The sequence below is a fragment of the Hemicordylus capensis genome, chromosome 4 (assembly GCF_027244095.1).
Source record: "Hemicordylus capensis ecotype Gifberg chromosome 4, rHemCap1.1.pri, whole genome shotgun sequence".
Taxonomy (NCBI): domain Eukaryota; kingdom Metazoa; phylum Chordata; class Lepidosauria; order Squamata; family Cordylidae; genus Hemicordylus; species Hemicordylus capensis.
In genome coordinates this window covers 230,363,444-230,383,234 of record NC_069660.1, presented here as the reverse complement: position 1 = coordinate 230,383,234, position 19,791 = coordinate 230,363,444, and the positions used below count along the sequence as shown (strand labels likewise).

The window sequence follows — 19,791 nt, the reverse complement described above, 5'->3', positions numbered from 1 at the left end:
CAGAAGTGAGTGGCAAGTTGGGCTCGCTGAGCTGGAGGCTTGAGGGGTGTGCATGCGCATTCCCCTTAGAGGGAATGGTGGTGGGAAACCCCAGGACAATAGATGTTTGAGTGCTTGACCATAAAAACATGCATTTCTTATTAACATGTAGAATACAGCGGCGGGGGTGGGGGGACCTCCTAGTCACTTCGAGTATTAGCATTTGCCTACACAAGAGTCTCAATTATACAGAAGTCCAGACATATTGCCAACTAAATCCAAATGCAATCAAGTCAGATCGGAGCACTGGTCACTTCCCATGAAGGCTTCTTCCTGCTGCTGGATATGAGGACATCTCGTGGGTTATATTCCCTCTGCTGCACCAGAGGCAGGACTATGCAAATTAGCCTTGGGCGAAAAGATTAAATAGGCTGAGGAGACTAATCCCTCCCAGTTCTGAACAGCCAAGTTGAGATAAAGAGAAAAATTAGTTAGGAACAGTAACAAAGAACAGTAAGCATAGAAAAAAGGCAGTCCCTGCAGAAGACCCAGACAGCCCAAGTGTGCGTGCCAAGATGTCCTCATATCCAACAACAGGAAGAAGCCTTCACGGGAAGTAACCAATGCTCTGTTCGCTGCTGCTGAAAGAAGACATCTTGTGTAACATGCCACACCTGATGAACCCAGGAGTGTGTGCACTCAAAAGTTTTTTTATGTCCGCTCAGTTAATTTTAGATCCTGCTCAGGTTGAATCAGGAAGGCCTCATTCTGAATGCATGTGTGAACACACTGCCTTGATACTCCCACCCAGAACAAAACACATTCTGCACATGGATGAAAACATTTAGAGAGAACACTGGGCGTAGCTATCTTCAGCATGACATATGCAAGGGATATGCAGGCTTTGATCCATTTTGTCATTGTGGCTTTACAAACTTTTTGGCTCATGGAAATAGAAAGATATGGCACAAATAGCATGTCTGATGCTCAGCAGGTCTCAGTACTTTGCATGTAGGCATGCAGTACTTTGCATTGTCTGACTTCTAGCTTGCGTTATGCTTGCTCCAACAGGCAAGAAAGCCTGGGGCAGAAAGAAGGCAGAACATCCTGGGACCTGTGAAAAACTGATGGCACTTTCAGGATGAAAGATGGATCAGGAATCATTTGGACTGAGTCAGGTGAGAATATGCATAAATGTTTGTTGACTGATAGAGCCTTCAGCTCTGACACCTTTCTGGTGGAGAGCCAGGAAAAGTGGCACTCTCTCGCTCTCTCTCATGGGGAGAGACCTAGTCTTGTGGTAGCAAGCATGAATTGTCCCCTTTGCTAAGCAGGGTCCACCCTGGTTTGCTTTTGAATGGGAGACTACAAGATATTCCCTTTAGGGGATGGGGGCACTCTGGGAAGAGCATCTGCATGCTTGCATGCAGAAGGTTCCAAGTTCCCTCCCTGGCATCTCTCGGTATAAGGTAGCTTCCTATGATATGTTACTAACATGAGCTTGTAGGATAAAAGTGGATTCAATTTAGAGGTTTGAACAGGGGGTCCTGTAGTGCTTAGAGAGCAGTGTGGAGATTCCAGGTTGGGAAACTGTGTACTGTAGATGGTGACAGAAGCATGGTGCCTCTGAGAAAATGTTTCAGGTAAGATTGAAATTTTTGCACTATTGCATTTTGATAAGGGAGCAGGAACCACTGTAGTGGACATAGGTGGAACCCGGCCCAGTCTATCACCTCATAAGAACATAAGAACAGCCCTGATGGATCAGGCCAAAGTCCAGCATCCTGTTTCACACAGTGGCCCACCAGATGCCGCTGGAAGCCTCAGACAGGAGTTGAGGGCGTGCCCTCTCCGACTAGCCCTCCGACTCCAGGAGGTATAATGCTACCATTAATCTCAGGAAGTGGGGCAGAGATAGGAGAGGTAACCTGTTGCCTGTGGAGATTGAATAAATTGTGACATGGATCTTTTGGATTTGTTCCATGTGTAGGATGAGCCTGTCCAAGGAAGTGTCTATTACTACCTCCAGGTGGTGTGGTTTCTGAGAGAGTCTATTCTTTGCCTGATTGACTAGAAAACCATAGTTGGACAACTCTTGCAGGACAGGCTACTTCTTATTGGGCTGAAGGAAGATCTGGTGCTCTGAGGAGTAGATCGTCAACAAAGGCAAAGATCTGAATGCCTTGGAGCTTGAGGTATGCTACTAGGGGTGCCATTACCTTCATGAACACCCTGGGTGCTGATGACAGGCCAAAAGGTAAAGCTTTGTATTGGTAGTGCCTGCCTGCATATTTGAAGTGGAGAAAAGGGTGACTATCTGGATGAATTGGAATCTGCAGATAGGCCTCTGTCACATCTATGGAGGCTAGGTGGTCCAGATGGTGGTGGGATTCTGCAATAGACATCAGGGTCTCCATTTTGAAAGTTGTTGGATGAATTTGTTGAGGAACTTGATGTTCAGGACCAGTTGGAGGGAGCCGTCCTTCTTGGGCATAGTGAAGACAATAGAGTACAACTACTCTGCCTTGTTGAAGAGGAACTGGCTCTATCACTCCAACAGCTTCCAGAAATTGGATGACCCGAAGGAGGCCTGCATGTTTGATTTGTGAGCACGGGGTCAGTAAGAACCTATATGGGGGCAGGGTGGTGTACTCTATTCTTTATCTGTGCTGGATGGCCTGCAGAACCCATCTGTCGCTGGTGGAGAGATCCCAAGCATGAAAGAATTGTGTTAAGCGCCCCCGCCCACCAGGAGCGGCCATGAGTCAGGACCGCTGTCTGGCTGCTTTCACCTGTCCCATTATGGGTTGACATAGCTGAGTAGGTTTTCCATCAGTTGGTCTAAATGTGTTCCAAAAGGACCAAGAAGGCCTGTTATTCTACCTGCAGAAGTCCTTCTGAGTTGAAGGGAGGGTCTTCCTTTTTACCTTTGGTTCCAATGAGTAGGTCATTTAAGGCGTCCTCATAGAACAACTTGGACCCTACGTAGGTAGCTCATACCTACCAATGTAAGGTACCGCCACCAAGTTGGAGCAAGATGTGGCATCTACTTGCTACTGTTTTAACCAAAAGGGAACACCTGGCCATTATAGATGAAGTGGTAGACCTGGCTGCAAAGCAAACTAAGTCCATTGTGGCATCGACCATGAAGGCCTGGGCCTTCTGCATTTTTTACATAGTTTGAGGTGTACCGAGTCTTCTGGTGAGTTTTGAATTAGGTCATCAACCCACAAGAGAAGCCCTTGAGATGGAGGCTGCTGTAGAGGAGCAGATAGCCAGAGATAAGGCTTCATGGGCCCTCCTGAAGGAAGACTATCTTTTTCTCTGATGGATCTCGGGGGAGAAGGGTGTCACCAGCTTTTGGGAGCATTGCACCCAGGCCATTACTGACTGGTCCATCAGTGGGAAGCACTTTTAGGAGGTCTAGGCTTTCTTCTGAGAAACTGTAAAACCTATAAGCCACTGTACTAGGCTTCCTGGATATAGCAGGTGATGCCCATTCCCATTTCTCTAGGTCAATGAAAAATTCTAGGAAATGAAAATTTTTGTCCCTGGTTTTATGTTTAGGAAATACAACTGCTCTCTTGGAACTGGCTTGGTCCTCTTGACAGGAGCCCAGCTGAAAATCCAGCATGTGAATCAGTAGAGAGGCAAAATCATATGGTATAAACAATCTCAGAGGTGGGAAAGGATGTAGTATGTTGGTCTGACCATTCTCCTTCCCATTTAGTTTCATCTTCGAGATCCTGGACCCCTAGAATAGTGGGGTCCCCTGGGAGAAGATGCTCTGGAAGAGGGGCCGTCCCAACATTATCAGGGCTTGTGGCGCTTGCCCAAGGGGAACATGTAGATCGGGTGACTCATATCCTGAAATCTCAGAGAAATGAGGGGAGAAACACCTATTTTTTTTTAAGATTTGCCTTTACCTTTGCTTTTCTTATATATTTTTTTTGTGGGATGGGGCTTTCTGAGGATGAGGAAGAGGTATCCCTCCTTTGCTTTTTACACCTTGACCCCTTTGCTGCCCTGGAATGTTTCAGAGACTTGTTTAGTATAGTCTGAAACCAGGCCTGCCATGCTGGTGGCACTGTATTTAAGGCATCTGAAGGGGGGGCAGGAGGGGGATCCTTAGTAAGATCAATTGGCACAGGTGGGGGTTCAATGAGGCAGATCTACTTGGTCCCTGCTTGTCAGGCTGTGACTAAGCCGCCGATAAAGGGGTTCTAGGCCCCACCCCTGCACGATCTGAAGTGCCCCAGTTTTCTCACCTTTTTTCTGTGGCCTACTGGAGGTGGCTGGGCCTGCACATCTCCCTTCCTTCTGACTGCAGAGGCCCATGTTGCCCGGGGGGGGGGGCAAGAGGGGACTCCTTGCGGCACTTGTGGCCTTGATCAAGGCCTGCAGATGGGGTCAATAAATTCCTGGCTGGCCAGATGATCCTAGAGTAAGGTGGGAGCAATGGCGGCGCTGGGATCGGGACTGTGACTTCCATGGCGATTACAGCGCAGCCTGTGCCTGCTGGGTGGATATGGGGCATATTACCTTCCTGAGCATGTCGCACCTTGCAACCTACTGGTGGGAGGCTGGACAGGCCTTCCCACACATCTTGCAAGTGTTCTGTGGCTGGGGTGGCAGGTGATGGGGGCCTTGTGATACTCTGTGCACACTGCTGGGGGTGGGGTCTCTGGGGGAGAAAAATCGCACTGCTTGGCACAAAAACATTCCAAATCAAGGACCCCCCTTGCATCGTTGCTGCTGACGAGAGAGAGGGAGAGACTTAAGTGAAAAAGACTTTTTTAAAAAATAAGCAATGAAGAGGATAGAAGCGAAATTTTTAGAAAGAGTTAGAGAAAGAATGTGAAAGAAAAGGCTTTTAGGAAAGAGGACAAAAGGCTGTATCTGGAGCACATGCAGGACTATCGGAACTGGGAGGGTTATTAGGCTTGTTTAACCTTTTTTCCAAAGCTAATTTGCTTAGTCCTGCCTCTGGAGCAGCAGAGGGAGTAAAACCCATGAGATGTCCTCTTTCAGCAGCAGGGAACAAACTTTGTGCCTGTTTGAATGACTTATCAAGGACACTGTTTACTTCAGTTTCTTACCAGCTAGAACCACTTCATCCATTCATCCCTTATGATTCCTCACTTAGGAATTAGCACAATCATTTCTGCCTTTTCGCTACCTAGAGAGCCTCTTCAGGAGCTCCTCCTGTTATTTTGGTCTTTGTTTTGACCAAATCGCTCTCGCTCTCTCTTGTGTGCACGCGTGCACGCACACACACAGACACAGCTTTCTTTTGAGAGCATGCTGCTGGCATACATGTTGACTCAGCTTCTCTGGGGGCTCCCAGAAGAGTGCCCCAGCATCACACCCCAGCTACCCTACACTTTGGAACTCAGCTGGTTGCCATGTGTTGTGCACCAGGCTCACTTAAAAAACAGGTTGCTTACCTGTAACTTATGATCTGGATGTGATCCGTTGTATTCATAAGAACTGGGTTTCTGCGCCTGCGCAGGGACCTCCCGGGCTGACTAGCTAGCTCCTCTTTGCGCCCCGCCCGTCTGCACGTGCCTTGCAGCTTCCGTTAGAATCGACGGTTGGGGCGCCTCTCCTTCAGATTTCTCGCAGACCGCCATATAAATGACGATCCGCACACCAGCATCCACTAGTCCAGGCATTCTGCAGCGGGGCCGGCTGGGAGGGACTTATGAATACAACGGATCACATCCAGATCATAAGTTACAGGTAAGCAACCTGTTTATCTGGATTGTGATCCATTGTATCCATAAGAACTGGGTGTTTAGCAAGCTACCCCATAAGGAGGCGGGTGCAGATGACCCCCAGCTATGCCAACACACGTTTCAACACTGATCTTCCAAAATTCGCCTCCCTAGCCATCCGCAGATCCAAAGCATAATGCTTCACGAATGGTAGATGCGATGACCATGTCGCCGCCAGGCAGACATCTGCCATTTTAATGCCTGACAGATGTGCCGCAGACGTTGCGTAGGCCCTAGTAGAGTGAGCCCGAACCGTCTTTGGCGGTGTTATCTTCTGGCTTTTATAGGCGAGGAAAATCAGTTCCACTAGCCAGTGAGCAAGTCTCTGGCGAGAGATTGGACGGCCCTTGCTACGCCCCCGGAAGGAGAGAAAAAGCTTTTTACTCTTCCTAAAGCCATGAGTTCTCTCCAAATAGTATAGGAGTGATCTACGCACGTCCAACGTGTGGAGGGCCTTCTCTAAGTCTGTCTCTGGACTACTGAAAAAAGTTGGCAGCACTATGTCTTGATTTAAGTGGAAATCTGTTACCACCTTTGGCAGGAATCTCGGATCGAGACGCATCACAACCTTGTGTGGATAGAATTGAGTGTAGGGTCTATCCATCCGCAGGGCCGTCATCTCGCTCACTCTCTTAGCCGATGTAATGGCTACCAAGAATGCCACCTTCAAAGTCAGAAACTTTAGCGGAATAGTCGCCAGTGGCTCAAAGGGTGCCTCCGTTAGGGCGGAGAGTACTAAAGACAGACTCCACTGCTCCATTGGGCTGCGCACAGGAGGGTAAAGGTTATTTACACCTTTCAGGAAACGCTTACATTCCGGGTGGGAGAAAACCGTGGACCCATCCCATCCCCTGTGCTTTGACGAGATTGCAGCCAAATGCAGCTTAATGGAGACATTCGCCAATCCACTCAGTTTGAGCGATGTCAGGTAACGTAGCACATCCCGAGGGGTCGCACGCAATGGCGTGACACTCTTCCCCCTCATATAACTCTTGAAGCGGTTCCACTTGCAGGCATAACTGCGTCTTGTCGACGCACGCCTACTGTTTAGTAAGATGTTGTTTAATAGTTGATTCTCCAAGCGGTCAGCTTGAGAGAGTGCACCTCGGGGTGTAACACCTTTCCGTGTTCTCTTTGCAACAGGTTTGGAGCCCTGGGGAACTTGTGGAACACTGAATGAGACATTCCCAGAAGTGTGGCAAACCACGGCTGGCGTGGCCACCATGGGGCCAGAAGTATGCATTTCGTTTGGTCCCGCAATATCTGCGCAACCACACGGCCCATTAACGGCAGCGGGGGAAAAAGATATAACAGCCCCGTCTTCCAGGCCCGTTGAAAAGCATCCCCCAGGGATCCCTGGCCTATGCCCGCACGCGAACAATAATTGGCACACTTTTTGTTGGCAACCGTGGCAAATAAGTCTATCGATGGGACCCCCCAGATCTCGAACACCCTGTCGAGATACATCGGGTTGATTTCCCACTCGTGTCTTTGGTTGAAACTGATGTCCCTGCTGAGCCTGTCGGCCAAGCAGTTGTCTACACCCTTTATATGTATTGCCACTGGGTGAATTGAATGTTGAATGCACCAGTCCCATATTTTTCTCGCAAGTAGGCAAAGAGACAGTGACACTGTCCCCCCTTGATGGTTGAGGTAGGCAATCGCCGTCGTGTTGTCCAACTCCAGCTGTACTGACCGTCCCCTTATCATAGGTTCGAATGCCCTTAGGCCCTGAAACACAGCCAATAGCTCCAAGTAATTTATATGCTGAAGTCTCTGCAACTGGGTCCATGTCCCCTGCACGCATACGCTGGCGCAATGCGCACCCCAGCCCGCCATCGAGGCATCTGTCGTTATCCGGGAGGTGGGCTCCTTGGACACAAACTCGACTCCTTTGCCCAAATTGTCCATGTCTAGCCACCACCCCAGGCTGGCGAGGACATGTTGTGGTAGTGTCAAGTGCATATTCTGGCCATCCACATTGGGTCGGAAGTTGTGGAGAAACCAATGCTGCAATGTGCGCATGCGGAGGCGCGTGTGTGACACCGTTGCGGTGCATGATGCCATCAAACCCAACATCCGCTGGATTCGAACCGCTGGCTGCCGTGGAGTCCTCTGAAAGTGACGTATGAGTTCGTGCATTTGGGTAATTCTTTCCGCAGGTAAGAACGCCCTGGCCAATTTCAAGTCCAGCACTGCTCCGATGAAGTTCACTCGAGTCATGGGTTCGAGTCTCGACTTCTTCCAATTCACATTGATGCCGAGGCACTCCAACAAGGCTAGCAGCATCTGCACTTGGCGGGTCAGTAAACTCCTGTCGTGGCTCACCACGAGCCAATCGTCTAAATACGGATACAGCCTCAAGCCCTGAGTTCGCAGGTGGGCTACAACCACTGCCATCACCTTTGTGAACACTCTGGGCGCAGTAGAAAGTCCAAATGGAAGCACCACATATTGATAGATCTGTGCCCCTACTGTAAACCGGAGGAACTTGCGGTGACTCTCCTGTATCCCGATATGAAAATAAGCGTCCTTGAGATCCAGAGTAACTGCCCACTGTTCGTTCACCAGCAGAGGCAGAATTCCCTGCAGCGTCACCATCCTGAATTTCCTGGTCAGAATGAAGAGGTTGAGCCCCCTCAGGTCCATTATGGCTCTTATTCCACCGTCTCTCTTTGGTATCTGAAAATACCGGGAATAGTAGCCGGTCAGTCTGTTCGCCCATTGCACCCGCGTGATCGCCTGTTTCTCCAGCAGCACCTTGACCTCCTCCCGCAACACCTCCGTGGCCGGCGTATAGACCAGTCCAGAGAAGGGAGGCCTTGTCTCGAACTCCAACGCATATCCAGTCTGCACTATTCTCAGTACCCACCGGTCGGATGTTATGTTGTGCCATGCTGGCGCACGGCTTGCCAGTTTGATGTTGATCCTGGCAACTACAGGGCCGATGTAGTGGGTCCTGGATTGTAGCGTTGGACTTAATTGGCTGCTGCAAAACTGATGCAGTGGACGAACAGTCCCGTCAAAAGCTCTTGCTGGAAGCGTCCTTGTCGCCTTGACGAGCTGTTTTTCCTTTTTGTTTTTGGTTAAAGCCCTTACCGCGTTGGTAAGGTCTGAATTGTCTTCGGTATTCTTTGCGGTCCCGATACCGATCACTCTTTCTCTGATAATAAGTGCGGCTCCTTGCGGTTGAGCTGGAACCGCTCGAAGGCACCATAAAGGTGCGGGCAGTGAATTTAGATTTTTTTAACGTCTCCATTGACGTGTCCGTGTCCTCATGGAATAAACCTTTGCCGTCAAATGGCAAGGACTCGACTTTCTCCTTCATGTCTGCCTGCAGGGTTGCTGAGCGAAGCCACGCATGCCTGCGCAAGCTCACTGCCGTCACCATTGCTCTCGATTCCGTCTCCGACAAGTGTTTAAATGCGCTCAGTTGTTGGCGCGTTATTGCCGTTGTTCTTTCGTACACATCATTAAATCTCCATTGGAAGTCCTCCGGAGACAAAGAGGATGAATCCTGTAAGAGCGCATCCCAAAGTAAATGGTTATAGCGTGCCATACACGCCGCATAATTAGCAATACGAATTGCTAAACTGGAGGTGCTATAGATCTTTCGACCCATAACGTCCATTTTCCTCCCCTCTTTGTCAGCAGGTGTGGAATGACGGTGTCCACTCTTGGTGGATGAAGCGCAACTGACAACCAAGGAGTTCGGTATAGGATGACGTAACAGGTAAGAGTTCTCTCCTTCAGTCACCCTATACAAATTTTCAATGCGCTTGGAAGTCGGAGCCCCGACCCCCACTGAGTCCCATGCCACCTTCGCAGCCTTGTCTATCCCAGGAATCATGGTGAGGGCAACAGGATGCGAAGTCTTAGACCGCTTCATCATATTATAGACCGGGTCAGCAACGTCCGCATCCGGAGAGCTTACGTCCATGCCCAGGGCTTCAGCGATGTCCCTTATGAGGATGTGGTAAGCTTTCAATTCCTCAGTTGGCGAGGTGGATAGTTTTGGTGGCACATCCGAAGGGGGGTCAGACCTACGACTGATATCATCTCTGTCAGAGGCTGGTCCCGACTCATCGTCCTCACTGTCATCAGAGGGTGAAGATGATGGTTCAGAAGGAGGAGGTGTTGCTTTCCTCTTTCTTTTCCCAGCAGGTTTTTCTGGCATCCTCGTCTGGACCACAGGTAATTGTGAATTCTCTGGAATGTAGGTTTGAACTTGCACCAATGGTGTTTGTATAGGCAAGTTCACAGACGGCCCCTGATGGTCCGCATGCTCTGACTGCAGCAGCGGCTGAGCAAGTTGTCCAGCCTGCACAAAATTCCGCAGCCCTTGCACTGGTTGCATTTCTACCTGTGCCGCTTTCCAACGCAAGAACTCTGCATAATCATCCGGCACCCCATGGCGGAAACCGCAGGAATGAGTTGGCTGCAGCATTGTAGAGCACCCGACATCGGTTCTTGGATCCTGGACCACTGCTGGTGTCAGTGAGGCAACATGAGGCAGATCAGCCAGCTCTCCACCTCCAGGACCCTCGTCTAAGCCTGTCGACAGGAAGCCGCGAAACGTCGCACCCGAGGGTGTACTCGAACTCGACTCCAGCAGTTCTCTAAGTCCGTCCCCGTGTGTAGCCAGACTCGGAGTCCTTGGCGTCGAGGGGGACTGTGCCGGCGTCAATGCCGGTGACAAAAGATGAGGAATCCTCCTCAATGTCGAAGCCGTCAACACCGATGAAGGAGCAGTGTTCACATTCAATATCTGCTCCGGCACCGTGGACGCCGACGGAGGAATGGCATACACCGCCTGGGCAGTTATGGGAGGCTCCGATGCCGAGACTTGCAAATGTCTCGACGCCGATATCGACGTCGATGTCGATTCCAATGTCGACGCCTGTCCCAGACTGCCTTGGTCCAATCTCGATGTCGGCGCTGGTGTCGACGTCGAGACTAACGTCGATGTCGAAGCCGAGACCATCCTGACCGTCGATACCGGAGGTGTCGACGTCGAGGCTGTAGGGGACTCAGCCGAGTCCACGTCGTAAATCTGTGCTGCCGTCGGTGAGGGAGTTCGATGTCGAGACTCCTCACGATGGCGACCTTCCCTCTCAGAAGCATGACGATCTCTATCCTTATGCTTCCGTTTTTTGGAAACCTCCTTTGGTTTCTTAAACAGAGTGTCAACAGTGGTTTTAGACTGCTTATCAGCAGACCCACTGGAACCCAATCCCGGGGAGCTTGACGCACCGGACTCCTTCGACATCGAAGCTCCCGATGTTGAACCGGAACTCATCGACGCCGACGGACGAGGAGTTGGCGGCCGAAGTGCCTCCTCGTATAACGCAGCTCGAAGCCTGAGAGCTCTATTTTGCCTAGTTTGTTTTGAAAACGAGCAGCATATCTTACATGCCGCCGTGTTATGATTCTCTCCTAGGCACATCAAACAGGCGTCGTGATAATCAGTCGAAGGCAACTTTGCTCGACACTTTTCACATCGTTTGAATGTCTTCTTAGCTTCCATTGTCCAAATGCCGTTCCGAGTCAAATTCAGTAAACAATCTTAGGAACAAACAAAGCAGAGTCCGTAATCAAGTCCGTTCACCGTTCCGAGTCAAAACCGTCCTGTACAAACTTCGAAGTTAGAATCAGAGTCCCAAATCAAGTCCGTTGTTCGTTCTGAAGTCAAACCAATTAATCCGCTCAGTAGAGAATAGTCAAACAGTCCGAAGTCAAAAGTTTTGATAATAATTGAGGAGCAACAGCCAAGAGGTGTAAGCGCTTTGGCGGTCAAGAGAAAACTGAAGGAGAGGCGCCCCAACCGTCGATTCTAACGGAAGCTGCAAGGCACGTGCAGACGGGCGGGGCGCAAAGAGGAGCTAGCTAGTCAGCCCGGGAGGTCCCTGCGCAGGCGCAGAAACCCAGTTCTTATGGATACAATGGATCACAATCCAGATCTTCTTGATCTTGTGCTCACCAGATGTCTTTAGAGTAGGTGCTAGCTAGGCACCCAAGGACATTAGTCCAGCCTGATGAAGGCCTTACCATGTTATGGAGTCCCACCTCCAGCTGGGGTCTACTCTTCCCCCTTTACTCAATTGGGGGGGGGGGACACAATAGGCAACATCTTAGCACCCTACCAATATGAATATCGATATCCTGCTTTTAACAACGTTTCTCTCACTTCTGCATTTGCTTACCACCATTGTCAACTGATATGCACTCTCCATAATCCTCCTTTCACCCTCTCTGTTTGAGACAGCCCACCATTTTATTTCAAGTCCATTATTCATTGCTTAATTGCTGTATTTGCTCTCTTTGGAAAAGTCCTGGTCTCTTGACTGTCTCCCCAGAGACACACTACTTCAGTACTTTGCTATCTGGATCAAAGTTCTTTAAGTCATATGTGGTGCTCTTGTCAGTTTGGTTGTAGGTGCTAGTATTCTGAGATAGCTTTAGTAGACAGAATCTTTCTCACCCTGCAGAAGGGAGAAGCTCCCCCAGCATCTGAGTAATTCCCCCAAAACTGAAGTAGTGTCTGGCGAAAAGCCATCCCAGGACACACAAACTAGGTGCACTTGTAAAATACAGGGGTTTGGGTAACACTATACTCCAGCTCTTCCACATCCTGGAGCCTCTTGCCACTTCTTGTACTTATTTATTTTGTTTACATACCGCCCTTCCAAAAATGGCTCAGGGAAGTTTACATCAAAACAAAAAAACCAAACAATTAAAATCAAAACTAAACCAAACAATTAAAATCATTTAAACATCAAAATCATTTAACACCAACACTAAAAATGTAAAACCATAAATCTAATTAAAAGCCTGGGTGAATAAATGTCTTCAGCACCTTTTTTAAAAATTGCCAGATATGGGGAGGCTCTTATTTCAACAGGGAGCACATGCCAAAGTCCAGGGGCAGCAATTGAGAAGGCCCATCCCCGAGTAGCTGCCAAACAAGTTGGTGGCAACCGCAGATGAACCTCTCCAGATGATCTTAACAGGAGGTAGGGCTCATGGTGAAGAAGACGTTCTCTTAAATACCAAGGGCCTACGCTGTTTAGGGCTTTATAGGTAATAACTAGCACCTTGTATTTTGCCCGGGAACATACCGGCAGCCAGTGTCGTTCTTTCAACACAGGAGTAATATGGTAATACTTAGGGTCTTGGGGCAAGTTAGAGAGGGAAGAGCCACCTGGCATTCAGTTTCGCTCCCAGAAGCTGATTTGTTTCCAAATACTCTGCTCACAGTTTCATCTCCTGAGCAGGTAGGATGTATTTGAACATCCCATGACAATGACAGCACAGCAGCAAGGCCAATTACTGCCAGAGTCGACAAACCCAAGGCAAATGGACCCTGAGCCAGAGTCGGCTCCACATAAATTTTTTTGAGCTGCTCACGGTTTTTCTTGCTCTACGGTCATTTCTGCCATTCAGGGCAACTGTGTCCAAGTGCAATTGGACAACACGACAAAGTTCACTTGGACACTAATTTGGAGGAGCTCACCTCAGGCTGGATCCCTGGGCTCGACAGCCACCCTTCATACCCTCTAGGTCTGGGGTAGTGAAGGCTGGCTGCCCCTTAGACGGAGCAATGCTGAACCAGTGCGCCCCTGCCTCTTCCTCAGAGCCCCCTCAGGAAGTGGGAGCTGAGCGGAAGTGATGCATTCCTCAGAGACGAGGTGACACCACACCAGGCCAGAACTCCAGCTCTGACGGCTGTGCTCATCTGGCTGCTCAGGGCCACCTTCCCAAGAGGCCTACTTGTGACGAGAAAGGCGAGCTTGGATGCCTCCTTTGGGAGTAGAGCAGGGTTTCTCAACGTGTGGGTCCCCAGATGTTATTGGATGTCAACTCCCATAATCCCCAGCTCCAGTGGCCTTTGGTTGGGAATTATGGGAGTTGAAGTCCAATTACATCTGGGGACCCACACGTTGAGAATCTCTGCGAGTCTAGAGCAGGGATTCTCAATGTTGGGTCCCCAGATGTTATTGGACTTCAACTCCCATAATCCCCAGCCCCAGCGGCCTTTGGTTGGGGATTATGGGAGTTGAAGTCCAATAACATCTGGGGACCCAACATTGAGAATCCCTGGAGTACAGAATCAAAAAAGGGTGGGACTCTAACCAGATATGTAAGCCCTCAATCAGCACCAGCCTTCTGCTGGTTCAACAGCTTTTAGAGCTTGTGCCGCTAGCCTGCCTTGCTTGACCCACTCAGATCAGAGAACAAGAAACAATCTTCACATATAAACAGTTGTGTTTTAATGAAATAAACCTAAGTTGCCCACTACCATACAAAGAGTGCATTTTCTACAATTACAATAATAAGTGTGCTTCCCTAAAGTAAGAGACATAAAATGCTGTATAACTAAAAGATACATTAGTAAGTATCACCTCTTACAGTATTAAAAACACAACTCTATTTCAGTTATGTTTAAAAAAAAATTTTTTTTTAGCATTTTGCTTTCCATTACAACAAATATTCCTAACTTACTCACCTCAAGGAGCCCTGCTAAATATTTCTTACAAATTTTGAATGGCTCCATTGTAACGGAGTATGAACTCCAGCCTGGAAGTGCAGTGACATGAACCATTCCTCTTAATGTTCTTTCCAAAGAGGGTAATCCATAGAAGTGAGGGGCATCTGTTACACGTAAATATTGCAAAAGTCTCAGAGCTAGCTCTGTTCGGAAATAGCCAGTGAGTTCTAGATCTTTCCTGTAGCAAACATACAAGATCGATGGTTCAAGCATATAAACAAATTCATATACTAGGTAGCAATACCGATCATTTACATCTACAATTCCTATGAGTTAGAATAGTGAATCAAGCTTAGTGTGCTACAAGAAAAGAGGGAGCATAGGAAAGTAGGTACACTGCGGCTTATGGAACAATGGCACCTACATTATTCTAGGAAAACACTGCCAAGTATTTGGATACAATATAGACATCACAACAACTGAGGAGACTTACTAAGATAAACAGAAATAAGAAGTGAAAAAATTAGAGAAGGATTCAACCCATTCTTCTCCACTGCAACCCCAAACTGCATCCCTGATGCAGTCACATAGTAATGATTAATCACAGACAAATCCCCATTTTGAAGTGACCAGCCCACTGCTGAGGGGTGGAGGAGAGGGATGGGATGCAGATTAACCTCTTTACCATGCAACACTCAATCAAATCATGCTTAACTGATTATCTGCACACTGGTGGGTCTCTCCCTTCCAAGAGTGGTGGGTATGGGCCCCAGTGTCCAGTCTTTAGTCTCCAGACAATGTCCTGACTGCAATCTTTAAGCCAATACAGTTGTGATCAAATGTATATATTACGCTCAGAGCTTTATTTAGCAGGGGGAGAGTAACTGACCCTATCCACCCCCAGCACTGTACCTCCAATGACTGTTGCTGGTGTCTATCTGATGTTGCTTTTTAGATTGTGAGCCCTTTGGGGACAGGGATCCATCTTCTTTGTTTATTTATTATTTCTTTGTGTAAAGCACCCCGAGCCATTTTTGGAAGGGCGGTATAGAAATCGAACAACCAACAACAACAATGAATTATCAGTTTAAGAGTTCTTCAATAAGAAGATCAGTAGCGGTTGACAATCTCCCATAAAGGACAGATTGCGCAACTAATCTTACAGCAACATGGGGAAGTACATGAGATACTATTCCTTATCAACAGAAACCTCATCTTTTCTGCATTCTGCTCACATGATTAAAATTTCTCCACAAGAACGCCTAGTAACATTCCAGTGAACAAATGCCTAGTAATATTCCAGTGAAAAAAAAGCTTTTGTTCACAATATTCTGGAGAAGCAAGCCAAATGTGTGCTGGAAATTGCATTCTATACAGCATGACCATGACTTGATTTTTAAAACTCTAACCCATACTATTTAGCAATAAATAATCTATTCTATTCTACTGTTCTATTGCCACAAGCTGAATTATAAGGAAAACTCATTTATGCTATACCTGTCAGTAACTGACATGAAGTTGAGCAGAAGTGTATTAAAGAAGGCAATCAATTCTTTCTGCAGTTGTTGTCTGACAGCAGTTTTTATGTCATCCATTTCATCTTGTGCCTGGGATTCTGGTTGAACCACAAGATCTAGTAAAGACTTTGGATTCTTTAGAGGGGCGGGGAGGGGGGAGGTGGAAAAAAAAAAGATCAGTGAAACATCATCAGTAGAGAGCAACTTGTTGCAATTCCCAACCTCTTATGGAAAATATGTAAGGAAAATATCAGTTGTTCTAGAGCAGGGTTTCTCAATGTGTGGGTCCCCAGATGTAATTGGACTTCAACTCCCATAATTCCCAACCAAAGGCCACTGGGGCTGGGGATTATGGGAGTTGAAGTCCAATAACATCTGGGGGCCTACACGTTGAGAAACCCTGTTCTAGAGTGAGTTGCGCTGCCTACTGGTCTACATGGGAGGGGTTTCTCAAAGGATAATGAATGCCCTCCTATCTCCCTCAGAGAATTGCACGCAATGTTCCAAAGGTGGATGTGCCATAGATTTATGGTGAGCATTATGATACTAGTAGTTTTATTTTCAATCTTTAAATAAATAAATAAATAAATAAATAAATAAATAAATAAATAAAATCAGAGTCCCCAGCATGCAACTTGTCTGGCTTTTTCATGGCTGTTGCACACTATACTGACAATTTCATTGTGCTTTCCACCATGGCCCCAAGATATCTTTGTTACCCACCACCAGTTCAGACCCCATTCGTATACATGAAGTAATTGTCTCACTTTGAACTTACATTGAACCTCTTACATTTGCCCTTTTGGCCCATACACCCTCTTTGGAACTTTGCAAACAGTGTGGGTTTTCACTATCCCACAAACTTGGCTACTTCACCGCTATTCAACCCACATTAGTAGTCACATATCCTCTGTTCATGGTTGGCTTTACTACATAACAAACCAAATGACTGAAGGAAAGCCTTATATTAGTGATAGGCAACTGCTGGCCCAAGGGCCAAATCCAGTCCCAGCTCCCAAAGGTCTCCACCTGGCCTCCAATATGTAACTCAGTGACATTTTCCCAAGCTGGGGTTCAGAGGATTTCTTCTCCACTTCCTCCTGCTACGCAAATAGCAAGGGAAGCTTTGACAGACCTTTTCCCTGACTGATCACAGAAAAGCATAATAGTGCAGTTATAGATCACACTCCTTACACTCCAGATTCACCCCTTGATGTCTACAATTAATAGGTATCAAGGTTGGGAAAAACTTCTGCCTGAGACTTTGGAGGGATTTGGTATGAACCTGCATTATACCATGTCAGATGAATAGTCCGTCTAGGTCAGTACTGTCTACACTGGCAGATAGTAGCTGTCCGAAGGGGGTCTTTCCCAGCCCAACCTGAGATGCCAAAGACTAAACCTGGGATCTTATGTATTTAAAGCAAGTGTTTTACCACTGCCATTGCCAGTGAGAGTAGACAGCACAGGGTTATACAGTCCAATAGTTTGATCAGATTCGCTCAGCTGCTCACTCCTGCAATCAAGACACAGGTAAATGGGACAGGATGTGCACAAACTGAGCACCATGCTGACCATGTGTGTGCCAGAGCTGTGCGCGGGTTCTTGGGGGGAGACCATCGCATGCAGAAAGCTGCATGCAGTGGCAGAGAGCAGACAAGGACTTGTTCTACTCCCTTTTAAAGGACCGGCTTGCCACTCCCCACCCCCACCCCCGAACCTGTGCACAAACCTCAGTTCATGCATATCCCTAAAATGGGAATGAACATCTGAGGTGCTCTATCCATCTATCCATCCATCTTCCCATTCCTCCCTCCTACATTTATTTCTACTCCTAGAGAAGATAACAATGAATGTTTAAAGATGCAAGAGCCTTTTTACTGGATCCTCCTTATGAATCTGACAACAGCAGCAAGATTGACATTTGCATACAAATGGAAAGACATCCATTGCCCGAGTAAAGAGGATTGGATACTCAAAGTGTTAAGAGTTGGCAGAAATGGCAAAGCTAACAGCATTATTAAGAAATAAATTTGAAGCATTTAAAACAGAGTGGGACACTCTCTTCTTATTTACCTAAAATATATTATAAAAAAGATTTCTATCAGGCTTTTGAGTGGTAACAAGAATGTTTTTTAAATGCCCTAGAGCTGACTTTCGTACGATTTAACAGGGGAGAACGATTAAATTACAGGCAAGACTTGGGTATTGTAACTGATACTTGTTCTAATGATGAGATGGAAGTCCTCTTGTCTTTTTTTGTGTGGTTTTCTTTCTTTCTTCCCCCCTTTTTTATTTTTGTGTGTGTGCGTGTGTGTGTGTGTATATCTTATGTTGTGAAAAACTGAATAAAAAGTTATTTTTTAAAAAAATAAAGATGCAAGATCCTGTTGATATTAGAGAAAAGGGCTTATAGGCTTTTGTCTACCCCTCAGGTCATTTGGAAAGTAGTCAGTGGGCAAAGCCAAAGTTCTAGCCCTTCAGCAAAAATAAATCCTGTTAAAATGTAGTTGCTGAAAAGGATCTTACCTGCTTCAACACTACATCCACGATCCACTTAAGGTGTTCTACCTCTGAAGTATTCTTTTGTTCCTTAAGTAACTTGTTCAGAAAACACAGAACATCAGCCAGGAGTTTTTCATCTTCTGAAGAAGCGGGAAGCACCTGGAGAAACCTAAAGTATAAATTTAAATACCTCCATATTGTAACTAAGCCTGTAATTTGTCTGACATTTTTCATTCTTATTATTTTTATTATTACATTTATAGCCCGCTCTTCCTCCAAGAAGCCCAGAGCGGTATACTACATACTTAAGTTTCTCTTTCACAACCCTGTGAAGTAGGTTAGGCTGAGAGAGAAGTGACTGGCCCAGAGTCACCCAGCTAGTATCATGGCTGAATGGGGATTTGAACTCGGGTCTCCCTGGTCCTAGTCCAGCACTCTAAACACTACACCACGCTGGCTCTCATTCTACTCAGCAGGCTTGAAACTCCAAGTCTGTGCAACTGTAATGATTCATTTGGGGTCGGTTCAGAGTAGACAATACTTCCCAGCCTATGTGATTAAAGGAAGGGGTGGGGAGGTTCCCATAGCACACCCATATTGATGCCTTCGTGGACATCCCAATACCCTCCCCGTGTTTCCCTTTACCATATGGTGGGGCTGTTCAGTGGAAGCTAAAATCACTCATCCTCCCACCAAGATATTACAGGAAATTAAGCACAGATTATCTACATTAAGACTTTGAATAGGCTGAGAATGAGAGTGAAGGAGACACACATACAATCAAGTTGGATAAGAGGAGAGGAAACTTTTCAGTTGAATGATTTCATGCATTTTGTACAAACAGACATTAGGAGAGAGGGCAAGGAAAGGAGGAAAGAGACAGCCATGTGGGCTCTCTGATATCCAATTTCAGCCTCAGTCCAAACTATGGGTTGGAATATTCTCTTTCTCCTGCTAAACACAGATGGGCCTGCTGCTTTAACCTTCATCCAGAGTCATGAGTGTTTTACACACTAGGACATCCTACTCCCAAGTGGTCCCACTGGTTACATTAGATGCCCTCCAACTTTTTCAGGCCCCAGAACCCACAATAATTTAACATTCCACTCCAGAGGAGTAAAACAGGTTGCTTACCTGTAACTTATGATCTGGATGTGATCCGTTGTATTCATAAGAACTGGGTTTCTGCGCCTGCGCAGGGACCTCCCGGGCTGACTAGCTAGCTCCTCTTTGCGCCCCGCCCGTCTGCACGTGCCTTGCAGCTTCCGTTAGAATCGACGGTTGGGGCGCCTCTCCTTCAGATTTCTCGCAGACCGCCATATAAATGACGATCCGCACACCAGCATCCACTAGTCCAGGCATTCTGCAGCGGGGCCGGCTGGGAGGGACTTATGAATACAACGGATCACATCCAGATCATAAGTTACAGGTAAGCAACCTGTTTATCTGGATTGTGATCCATTGTATCCATAAGAACTGGGTGTTTAGCAAGCTACCCCATAAGGAGGCGGGTGCAGATGACCCC

At 47.3% G+C, this 19,791-nt stretch overlaps 1 protein-coding gene across 8 annotated transcripts in view; it reads right to left on the bottom strand.

Annotated features, from left to right (window-relative positions):
• RTTN (rotatin) overlaps positions 1-19,791 on the bottom strand; it is a 186,965-nt gene that overhangs the window by 82,637 nt on the left and 84,537 nt on the right. For all 8 annotated transcript variants that reach the window (XM_053250104.1, XM_053250107.1, XM_053250106.1 and 5 more), the window contains 3 exons: positions 18,291-18,435; positions 15,742-15,896; positions 14,263-14,482 (listed from right to left, as the gene is read on the bottom strand). In XM_053250104.1, coding sequence (XP_053106079.1) covers positions 14,263-14,482; positions 15,742-15,896; positions 18,291-18,435 — 520 coding nt within the window. The remainder of the gene's footprint in view (positions 1-14,262; positions 14,483-15,741; positions 15,897-18,290; positions 18,436-19,791) is intronic.